The 12713-nt window shown below is 40.3% G+C and overlaps 1 protein-coding gene across 3 annotated transcripts in view; it reads right to left on the bottom strand.

Annotated features, from left to right (window-relative positions):
• arid4b (AT-rich interaction domain 4B) overlaps positions 1–12713 on the bottom strand; it is a 64117-nt gene that overhangs the window by 37161 nt on the left and 14243 nt on the right. For all 3 annotated transcript variants that reach the window (XM_061837943.1, XM_061837944.1, XM_061837945.1), the window contains exon 3: positions 6516–6626. In XM_061837943.1, coding sequence (XP_061693927.1) covers positions 6516–6626 — 111 coding nt within the window. The remainder of the gene's footprint in view (positions 1–6515; positions 6627–12713) is intronic.

Here is a 12713-nt window from a genome sequence, read left to right as displayed (position 1 = left end):
TGGTTCCCCTCAAACATCATCCACTGATCTCTCTCTACTGGTAGTTCCCACAGCACTCGAAACTGGAGCCATAACCTCAATACTGAAAAAAAAATCTGGTTCAGATCCAAATAATTTCAATAAACTTGGTCGCATCGCCAAACTCCCATTTCTAGAAAAACCTGGGAAAAGACCTTCGCTTCCGAGCTCCACTCCCACCTTAATTCTAAAAACCATGATGAATAATTCAGTCTGGTTTCCACCTGTTCTATAGCACCAAAAGAGCAATCAACAAAACCACTAATGTGGGTGACTTTGGCTTACACACTATCCCAATCCTCCTTGATCTGACTACAGCTTTTGATACCATTTGCCACACCATCCTCTCGAACAAATTTCACATTAAACCCCAACAGTGGCTGACAGCTCTTATCTGTCTGGCTGCACCCAGTTTGTTCAAATAAAATCATTCAAATCCCATCTGTCCCCTGCTTCTTCTAGTGTCCGCCAGGGCCCCCACTGTGGTGCGGTCTATGTCCATAACCTCATCACTTCCCATCTGAATTATTGCAACTCTCTCCAGTTTGTTCTCCCCCACAAGTCACAAAAAAAAAAAACCTAGTTTCACTAGTATTTTACCACCCGTATTATCACCAGAACCGAGTCTACTCAGCAAACCACTCCAGCCCTACAATTTCACTGGCTGCTTCCCCAATAGCACATCAAATATAAAATAGAGATTTGCACCATCTATGCCGAATAACCTCACCCTGCCATATCGTGCTGACCTTCTTCACATTGCTACACCCCTCCAGTTCTCTCAATTCTTCCTTCTCCATCCACCTCACCGTCCCTTCTGCCCCCGTGTCCACGGCTCTACGTCCTGTCTTTGGAACTCAGAAGTAACCTGACCTCTGAAATACAGACCCTCTTTACATCCAAACTGAAAACATACCTTTTCCGGGGTACCTATTCAGTTTAACACTTCGTCTCATTTTTATTTGTCATTTTGATTGACGCTTTATTATGAAGTCACTGATGGTATGGTGGTACACACCACTGACTTCGTTCCAGTGATGGTGTCCGTATGTGCCCTGTGATTGACTGGTGACCAGTTCAGGGTGTAGTCCACCTTTTGCCCAAGGTTAGCTGGGATAGGCTCCAGCACTCCCATGAACCTTGTGAGGATAAGCGGCTTGGAAAATGGATGAAAGTATATTTTTATTGTATTTCTTTTAACTATGTTTGTACAGAGACCCTGAGAGCTTGAGAGCTGGATCTAAAGAAAATAATAATAATAATAATAATAATAATAAATCATTATTAGGCAGCACAGTGGAACACCTGTAAAGTGTTGGCCTCACAGTTTTGAGGTCCTGGGTTCAATCCCGGCCCTGCCTGTGTGGAGTTTGCATGTTCTCCCCATGCCTAGGTGGGTTTTCTCTGGGCAATCCAGTTTCCTCCCACTTCCCAAAAACATGCAACATTAATTGGACACTCTAAATTGCCCATAGGTGTGATTGTGAGTGCAGCTGTCTGTCTTATGTGCCCTGTGATTGGCTGGCAACCACTTCAGGGTGTACCCCGCCTCCTGCCCGTTGAGAGCTGGGATAGGCTCCAGCACACCCACAGCTCTTGTGAGGATAAGCGGCTAAGAAAATTAATGGATGGATGGATATATTACTATTACTATTGTTCATTAAATTAACAAACTGTAATTATACAGTTGTTGCTTTCCTGAATCCTTATTAATGATACAGTTGTTGCTCATCTGAATCCTTACAAACTGCATCTAATAAATATGACTTTATAATTAGCAGAAGCTACTTAATCAGAAATCTCACTAGATTCTAGTTAAAACGGAAGTTTCAGTTCAACACAAGTTCATAAGATCTAATTACTGATATAATCTTATAAAACTTCAAAAAATCTATGACCAACTTTTTTTGTCTCGACCACATCACTGATGCATTAATGCACTTGTACCGTGGTGCAACACACCAACAAAAACAAGTTAGTCATCTGTAGAGACACTTTCATGTGGTTAGGTTCATTTTGGCCAATAGTTGCATTCATAAAATACTTCTACAACCCCGATTCCAATGTAGTTGGGACGTTGTGTTAAAGAAACAAAAACTGAATACAATGATTTGGATGTTCAACCTATATTTAATTGAATACACTATGACTACAACATAATGTTCAAACTGAAACTTTGTTTTGAAATAAAAAAAAGATAAGAAAAAAGAAAAATATCATAAAAAAAAGATTAAATCTTTAAAAATAATTAACATTCATTATGTTCAAGTTTGGCGGCACGGTGTATCAGCTGGAAAGCGTTGGCCTCACAGTTTTGAGTTCCCAGGTTCAATCTCGGCGGTTTTGAGTTTGCATGTTCTCCCCGTGCTTGCATGGGTTTTCTCCAGGGACTCCAGTTTTCTCCGACATCCCAAAAACATGCAACATTAATTGGACACTCTAAATTGCCCCAAGGTGTAATTGTGAGAGCAGCTGTTGTTCATCTCTATGTGCCCTGTGATTGGCTGGCAACCAGTTCAGGGTATACCCTGCCTCCTGCCCATTGACAGCTGGGATAGGCTCCATCCCTACCGGGACCCTTGTGAGGATAAGCGGTGAAGAACACGGATGGATGGATGTTCAAGTTTAGTTTTCAACCGAAAGCAAAATTTTAGATTAATGGGGGCAATTTCACTTGTGATATTATTTCATTTACATTCTCATCCTAAAGTCCAGAGAGCAAATTGTTCATGAGATGTACATTAAGTGACTATAACTAAATTCAGTGTATTCCTATTCCATGATGACATGCCTCCTGATAATAGCTCAAGAAGTAGCACAACAAATATGGCCTCTAAATTTGGCACAGTGCTGTATGGTCTGTCCTTTTCTCATGGTATGTGTGCTTATCATTTCACAGTAGGTAAAATCAGGATTGGGATAATTGACTTCACAAGTCTTCAAGTGCAGAGCAGCACCATAAAAATGAATGTCACAAATCGCTCACTCGAATCTCTCAAAGAACCTCATGCCAGATGCTGCAACTATTAACTTGTTAAACAAACAGAAAGAGATTAATGAGGGAAGTTTAAACTCATTGGAGTAGAATATTCAGATGCATGCTTCTTGTTTATGAAACATACTGCCTATACATATCCGATGAAAAACCACCCTTGTGAACAGCAAGTTAACTTGGAAACCCTCATACAGGTACATGCAGTTACTGGGTCATTTGTTTCTTTTTACACCACTGTCTTTGGACCACAAGCATCGAGCTCTGCAAGGAGACACATCCATCCATCCATCCATCCATCCATCCTCGACACTTGTCCTCACTAGGGTTGCGGGTATCCTAAAGTCTATGCCAGCTAACTGTGGGCAGGAGCCAGGGTACACCTGAATTGGTTATCAGCCAATCGCAGGGCACATATAAACAATCATTTCCACTCACATTAGTACCTACAGACAATTTAGAGTCTTTAATTAACCTGCCGTGCATGTTTTTGTTATGTGGGATGAACCCGGAGTACCCGGACAAAACCCAAACAGGCCTGGGAACAACATTCAAACACTACAAGGGTGAGACTGGATTCCTCCACCGTGCTCCCTGTAGGGAGACCCCATTGAATAAATTTCCTGAATTGAATAAGAACAGCCTATTTAAGATTGCACATATTTATATGACCGGTAATTCAGTAAACAGGCATGTTTGATGGGAGCAAACACAGATCCCACTTATTTTCAAATACACATTAAGTCCCATCTTTAAAGAAATGACAAAATTAACCGCAGATTGTTTACAGGCTGTAGGGTAAAACACATGACAGTGAAATATACATACTCAAATTGAACACAGCTAAAAGTAACTGCAACTAATTTAGACTATTGTTGTTAGGAACTTAAAAATTCACTCTCCTACAGTGCTGCAGGTTCAGGCAGCAAAATAGGAGACATAACCCCATGAACTTCATTCCAGTTTGTGTGGATAAATATAATATGGCAGATTATATCCATCCATCCATCATCCAAGCCGCTTATCCGCACAACAGTCACAGGAGAGCTGGAATGTATCCCAGCTAACTTCTGGAGAAAGGCGGACTACATCCTGAACTGGTCCCCAATTAGTTGCAGAGCAGATATTGATCCTATCACTGAGCAGGAATCGATCCCACGCTGCCCGCACCAAAGACAGGCGTGTGTACCACTACACCATCAGTGTCTTGTACAACAGTGACTCCAAGGCGGGATATACCCCGAACTAGTTGCCAGCCAATCGCAGGGCACATGGAGACAACAGTCACACTCACAATCACACCTAGGGGCAATTTAGAGTGTCCAATTAACGTTGCATGTTTTGGGGATGTGGGAGGAAACCGGAGTGCCCAAAGAAAACCCAAAGAGACACAGGGAGAACATGAAAACTTCACACACGCGGGGCCGGGATTGAACCCCAGTCCTCAGAACTGTGAGGCCAACGCTTTACAGCTACACCACCGTGCCACCATATACACTGAAGAATATAGGTATTTGAACACAGTCTGAGCATTGAAAATGGGCCGTGGCTGGGTCTTTCAACATGACAATGACCCGAAGCACACAGCCAGGAAAACCAAGGAGTGGCTCCATAAGAAGCATATCAAGGTTCTGGGGTGGCCTTGCCAGACTCCAGCCCTAAACCCAATAGAAAATAATATAAAACTCCGTGTTTCTCAGTGACACCCCAGAAACCTGTCTGATCTAGAGAAGATCTGTATGGAGGAATGGGCCAAAATCCCTCCTGCATTGTGTGCAAACCTGGTGAACAACTACGGGAAATGTTTAACCTCTGTAATTATAAACAAAGGCTACTGTATCAAATATTAACATTGGTTTTCTCAAGTCTTCAAATACTTATTTGCAGCTATATCACACAAATAAATCGTTCAAAAAAAATCATACATTGTGATTTCTGGATTTTTCCTTTTAGATTATCTCTCCCACAGTGGACATGCACCTACGATGAAAATTTCAGACCCCTTCAATGATTTCTAAGTGGGAGAACTTGCAATATAGCAGGGTGTTCAAATACATATTTTCTTCATTGTATATATAAACTATTATCATAACCTAGTAGGCTACTGACTGCATGGGCAGAAAACTATTTGGGTTTGGAACAGTTGTCCCTCTGGTAGTTGCTGCCAGGTAGTATAATCCAGAATGCCTCCATTGTAAGAGACAAGTGCACTGCCCCTCTTCGAGTATATTAACCAGATGCTCAGCCCTACTGGGGAATGATACAGTCCAGTAAGTATCTTCCATAGCCTTTATCATCAAAGCATGACGCAATGGGGAAACAACAGTGGGGCTATCATACTGTAAGGAGGGTATAAATAAATTGGATGCCCGAGGCCTTGATGGGTACCTGGTGAGGTAGACTAAAAACTTCATCTGTGTGAGCTTGGCCTCAGGACGGTGATCCAACACCTACGAGCAACCTCAGATGGTGCTTCACCATGCAAGTGAAACAGCTGGATATTTGTCAACATTCAGCACATCTTAAAATGATTCTCCATTATTCCAGTATGAAACCTTCCCCATAATTATCCAAATTAACAAAGTTATCCATCAGTGTTTGTTTCATGCACCTAATTTTTTTTACCATTTTGGTTGTGCACAAATCAGTGGTTACCCAAATTGGGATTCCGCTAGCCATGGAAAAGCAATCATCAAATCACAATTTTCTGACTCACATCAGAAAAAAATCTTAGATTATCATACGCCTTATTTTAGTCCGACAAACAGAAAATGCAAAATACTTCATATGTTTTTGCCTGTTTATGGCCAAAAGCATTTTGACTTTGAATGTGCATAGCTTTTGCATGTGAGTAGTTTATTCTTGAAGCTGTGATGATCATAGATCAAGGATGCAAATAGAAAGATGACCTCTGCAGAAGAAGGCATCCAATAGCAGAACCCGAGGAGCTGCATGCATCTTTATGGCCTCAACACAACAGAATCCAGATAGGAGGCGACTGCAGGAGAATCAACTGGGGGAAAGTTGCGCAGAAAACAACATCGCATGGCAGTTGACGAGAGCTAGCCGGCTAGCTAGGCAGCTAGCTAGAAATAAGGCATCTGATCCTAGTCAACAAGGATTTGTGGTACCGATAGGTGCAAAGTTAATCCGGGTTCTAACATTGGCCACTGAATAGCAAGGGATCCTGGTTAAAGTCAGCCACTTTAAACTTCCTCAGAGAGAAGTAGCAGCCGAAATGTGCCAGTGTACTCTCTTTCTGGTTCAACTGATTCTTTTCAAATGACCAAATTGGCGTTTTCATTCATTGGACTATGGAATCTCTTTATTTCAGAATATCACAAGGCATGACAATTCAATTCTGATAGAAGACAAAATAACAGCAACAAGATTAAGAGGGCGAGGCCTAGTGACCTTTGTATAGTATATATGTATATATAATTTATATTCTACAGGAAGAAAAAACTTGAAATTTCACTTCATAAGCATATTTAAGAACGCTTACCTTCGCCTTGACTAGACGTTTGGCCGTTTTAATCTTAGCCTCACAGAAAGCCCCTCGGTACTTGGCACTCACATCAGTCCCTACTGTCAAGTAAGGTGGTTCCTCCAGAGTCTGAGGGAAGGAAAGAAAACAACGAGAGAAAATGGTAAATCCAACACCCATTTTTTTAAATATTCAGCTTAATGACAGGTGCATTCTTAAAACTTAAGTTGGAGGGCACGTATACATGCAGCTTTGCTTAGTCAAAGCCAGGAATACAAAACCCACCCTAGCTAAGTGATTCATCCATGGAAAATGCATACCATCTGTTGTGGATTTTTGAAAAGAAGCTACTGAGGGAGCAAGTAAAAAGGCCACTACATTATTATTTTGAGACTACAAAAGGAGAAGCTCAATATAAAGCAACCAACTACCATTCAATTATCACAACATGATTATCTCCTACATTGAAATGTCGATGTAGAGAAAACACTACAAGTGGGTGAAGGAAGATGATGCTTTCTTGTAGACACCTCTGCTTTCGGAGGCTGAATATTGATAGAAGGGCATGCATTTGGAGGTATGTTATGTGCAACAAACCGGTACATTTTATTGATGGGATTTTTAATGCACAGATACACCATCATGAGATCCTAAGGCCCATGGCTGTGCCATTCATGCATGACCATCAACTCATGCTGCAGCATGATAATACACTGTCCCATGTTGCAAGGGTCTGTACAAAATTCCTGGAAGCTAAAAAAAAAACAAGTGTTCTTCCTGACAGCGTGGGTTCAGTCCCCACGCAGTGACGGTGTCGATATGTGCCCTACAACTGACTAGCGACCACTTCAGGGTGCAGTCCGCCTTTCACATGAAATTGGCTGCAATAGGCTCCAGCACTCCCGCGGCCCTTCTGAGAATATACGCCTTGGAAAATGGATTGATGGATGAAGTACAGATCACAAGAAATAAGTGTTGCATTTATATTTTTGGTCAGTACAGTTTGAGCTTATTGTAACCAAGGGATGCCATACTAAACTGGCAACGGCTTCTTCTTCACCTAACTAAAGCCTGGATAAAAAGGAAACATGTAGCATATTCATAAAAGTGCCACAATCAAATAAAAACACGGACCTTGTTTTAACTTATCTTTCTAAACTAGACTTCAGTCTCCATTGGGAGACCCATCCATCCTTGTTTCATCAATCTACAACTTCATGGGATGGATTAAAGACTTTGAAGTGCACTTTGCATCGTGAACTAAACATGGCTCCTTAATTACACAGACAAACCTGCACTCAGCCAGTGAAATATTCCAAATTTAATCATGCAATTTAGATTTCAAAATGTTGTGCATAAATATGCCTCAAAGGTCAAGGGGACCATCAACTCAGTGAGCGAATCAATGATTTATGTTGTTTCAATTATTAATGAAAAAGATGATTTTCAGATTCTGTACTTACTTTTGTCAAATCAACACAAATAAGTACCACAGCTATCAACGAAAAATTAAAACACAACACTAGTATCTCAATCAAGGTGAATTACCACATCAATAGTTTTATCCTTAAAGACTGTGCTGTGAAATAAGCAGGGGTGCACAATTATTTTGGTCAGGCTCTCTCGAGAGAGAACCACAGGTTGTTGCTCAGTTCTCATCTTTTTCCCAGCTCACTAGAAGAACTTAAAGACTGACAGTATAGGACCACGTGATCAGCTGATTTGGCACAGTTCTGTAGGGCGACAGTTCCCAATATTTTTTGCACCTAAAGCGGCGTGACATCAAGACATATTGTATCGGACCGCTGTAGCCACTTGCAGCAAGACCGAGATGCCATGAAGCCCACAGACAGGCCATTTTGCACTCTTTCCAGCAGTTTCTCGTGCGTCACATACCTGTGGCAAGACTCAACTGAAGTAAGAATGGAATGAATCAGTGCACAAAGTGATCCCATTCAGTACATTCATTTGAACTTGTAGTTAATGAATTACACAATACTACTCCCAAGGAAAAGAAAATGGTTGGCACGCAAATGCTACAGTGACATACTTGAATCTGGTGTGCATTAAATATTTTTAGTGGACATATGCACCTGCACACCTGTTATGTGCACCCCTGGATATATGGCAAAATTGCTGCAACAACACATTAGTTAGAGGGTGTGCATATTTATGCAACTACATTTAACAATGCTGTGAAAAATAGCCTAATTATAAATAAAAATTAGGTTGAATTGTGGTTCAACACAATCAAGAAAACAAGCCTGGACAAAAATGATGGCACCCCTCAAAAAGGTGTAAACTAATTGACTCATAGAGACATGTTGAACTAATGTGTGCCTTCTACTTCGCCGCTAGCCCTTTGAAAATGTGAAATTTATGGATGAATTTTATTGTATTTTGTACTTTACATCCAGGGAGCATGGTGTAGTGAGTGGTTAGAGCGTTAGTTTCACAATTAGGAGGACCTGGGTTCAAATCCCAGCCCTGCCAGTGTGGGGTTTGCATGTTCTCCCCATGCCTGCGTGGGTTTTCTCCCGAAACTCTAGTTTCCTCCCACATCCCAAAGACATGCATTGATTGGAGACTATAAATTGCCCTTGGGATAGGCTGCAGCACTCCGGTGACCCTTGTGGGGATAAGTGGTTCAGTAAATGAATGACTGGACTATCCATCCATCCATCCATCCATGCATCCACGGATAGTCCATCCATCTGTTCCCTATACCGCTTAATGCGGCTGAAGTAAGTATACACCACTTCACCACTTTCTCAAAATATATTTCCAAAAGTGCTACTGACATGAACTTTTCATCAGATGTTGGGAACAACCCAAGTCATCATAAGTAAAATAGAACAAATAACTTCAGAAATTGAGTGGTGGAAAAAATATTGAAGATGCAGAAAGGGAGGTGCAAAAAGGCATGGAAAGCAAAGACAAAACCTAAAATCTCTCAATAATCAGACAATCCAGCCTTTTGTCAGTGCAAATTAATATCACTAGGTTCAGTACTAATTGACGCCCTACAAATAGGTCTGATTTGACATGGTGTAAGTCAAGATATCTTATCTAAGGTAAGACCCAAGAGCTGTGTCAAGACCATCACAAAGAAATTGCTGCAAAACATAATAATGCCATTGGCTACAGGCGCATACTGTATCGATATATGTATCTTCTGAATGTTCCAGTGAGCACTGTTGGAGCCATAATACAATAACTGGAAAGCCAATCATATCACCATAGATTTGCCTCGATAAGGTGCTTCTCACAGGATTTCTGACAAAGGAGTGCAAAGAAAAATCAGAAGAGTTGTCCAAGAGCCGAGGACCACCTGTGGAGAGCTTCAAAAAGATCTAGAATCAGCAGGTACTTTTGTCATATGGAAAACATGGGCTTGATGCACACACATCACGAAAGTTCCTATTGCAGAAAAAAAGCATGTCGAAGCTTCTTTAAAGTTAACTATATAACATTTCGACAAGCCACTTAAAGTCTAACATAATCTGGTTTGATGAGTGCAACATTGAACTCTTTGGATGCCATAATGGACACTACGTTTGGAGGAGAAATGGCACTGCACATCACCCTAAAAACACCATCCCAACAGTGAAGTTCAGAGGCGGCAACATGATGGTGAGCTGCTTTCCAGCAAATGGTACTGGTAAACTTCAAATTATTGAATGATAAAAGGACAAATGTACTAAGAGATTCATGATAAAATCTGCTGCTATCTACAAGGATGATGAAAACGAAACAAGGGTGGACATTTCCTCAGGATAAAAATCTTTAACACACTACCAAGGAAATTCTCAGTTGGTTCTTGAAATCTTCAAGCAGACACATCTGAGGTGAAAACTGTCTTGGATGAATGGCCACTTAGTCGCCACACCTTGTGCTGTTGAATTGAAAAAATAAATCATTGAAAATCTATTCAACAAGAAAATGCTGAATATGACCACACTTACTACTGACAGTTTCTATTAGTGCGAACTTTGATTTGTGCTTTGCTCATTAATTATTCATCTGACCCAAATTTTGAAGGCAGCAGAGCCTGAAATTTAGAAAAACAATAAAAATAACAGGGGCCAGGCTCAGCTAATATTCCTTCCATCATCAACTTAAACGCCGAGCTTTTATTGCAAACAAAAAGAAAACATTTGTTCACAAGTTGAATGCATCTCCTCTATAAAGTTGGCCACTAGGCACACACATTCTCAAAGCATAAGTGCTGCTTTGAGTGTACCCCAGTGACTTTTATACTCAAGGCTCAAATAAACACTACATCTGTTTGCCCACAGCATCCGGTTACTCTATCCAACATCAGGTTTACATGACACGACATTTCCACTGGCTAGTTCACTCTCTTTCCAGCAACGGGTATATCACAAGGCAGGTGCCAGGTCCCAGTACATACAGTACTTTCACTCCTCTCCTTTGGCTTGTTCTTTTCTTCTTACAAATCTAGGTAGTGCGACAGAGTCAGAAAGCACCGTTTGGGACTGTCACAATGGTGGCCACCAAACGTCCACATAATAACGGGACAAAAAATTGTGAGGCTTAATTTGTAGTTGTCATTATCGGATCTGCAAACGGAGGATATATTCTTTATCCTGCAAAAGTGGTCCTAGCATACTTTACAACATTCCATGTATGAAAAAAATAAGATGCAGGATTGTCATTCATCATAAACAGCTCCTGACAATAAACAAAATGAAAGACAGCATCTGTTCAGATGGACTTAAAAAAAAAAAAAAGATCAAACTACAAGACCTGCTCTCACCAACGATACTGGAGGGAAAAGCATGCGGTCTTCATCATTAGCCATTTTGGTATCTGCAAACTAAAGCCAAAGTAATGCAATAGCAAGAATACTGTCAAACATTTTTTGGCCCTTTACCAATGATGTGTGAAACAATCTGCAGGCACAAAGGCTAGATTAAACACTTGGACAAATGGGACTCGGCATGAGGTGACGAATAACAACAGAGACTGACATTGAAATCAAACCCTGCAGTGAAAAAAAACTACAGCGTAATATTGGTTAAATCATGTCCGTAAGAAAATAAATAGTGATGACTGAAATGAGAATCCTACCGCTGAATAGTAGTAAGAAGAGAACACAAATCACAATAAATGACTTCAATATTGTTATCTGAGTTACAAAAATTGGCATTTGTATTTGCACCTTCTCAGTATTTAATATACTAATATACATATCAGACAATGCTCTCACTGTGTACAATTTGGCAGATTTCAAAAGCCATTCATTTTCCCCAAGAAGACATATTGTATGAGGGATTCTGGTGACAGTGAAAGGAGTGCATTGCATCAGTAGTGATTCTCATCACTTGAAAAAATGAATAAATAAGTGGAAATGAGCTGCTGCTTCATCCATCCTTTATATAAAAGTAACTTCATTTGCCTTTATAAATGTAAATCAAAATATGACCCGGTTGCACGATCAGGGAGGAGATACACCTGTTGTTGCAGGCTGTTACAATGAACACCAACCGTCATAATACAAATACCAAGTGCTCAATTGCACTAAACTAAATAATATCTCTCTCTCTCTCTCTCTCTCTCAGCATTGCTGTACAATTTAAGAATGATTCCAGTTGTCTTAACTTAATATAAATCCATCTCATTACTGCTTTGTCCACCATCTATCACACATTCTATCATCACAGACGTGAACATCTGATTTCGTGTATCAATATTTGAATCAATCCCCGTCACCACATTTGGATGACGACAAATTGGATTAGATTAAATAAGATTCTAAATTGGACTCTTAAATCCTGAAGCTGATTTTTGGAAATGTCATCTGTCAATTTTCGCTTTCATGTTATTGTTATGATCTACATTATTAAAGAGTATTTACAGATGATCTACTGATGACATACTGATCAGATTACAAGCAAACACAATTATATAATGAAGCATACTAGCTGCTTTGACAAAAGACTTTACTTGAATGAATGCCATTTATTTGTCATTATAAAACTGTACAACGAAATAGGAGAACTTCTTTATCAGTGCATATACAAAAGCAAGGTAAAAATAAATTAAAAACAATAATACAAAATAAATGAGTAAAAATATATTAAAATAGAGGTGTAAAATGGAATGCATAAAATGTATTCCACAAGATGCTGATGTTGATTTCAGATATTGTCATGCTCCTGGCTTCCTGCCCAGGCTGGGCGTGGCCAGCCG

This window comes from Syngnathoides biaculeatus, chromosome 12 (assembly GCF_019802595.1).
Source record: "Syngnathoides biaculeatus isolate LvHL_M chromosome 12, ASM1980259v1, whole genome shotgun sequence".
Taxonomy (NCBI): domain Eukaryota; kingdom Metazoa; phylum Chordata; class Actinopteri; order Syngnathiformes; family Syngnathidae; genus Syngnathoides; species Syngnathoides biaculeatus.
The sequence above is the reverse complement of the archived record's forward strand: the minus strand, read 5'-3'. Positions and strand labels throughout refer to the sequence as shown.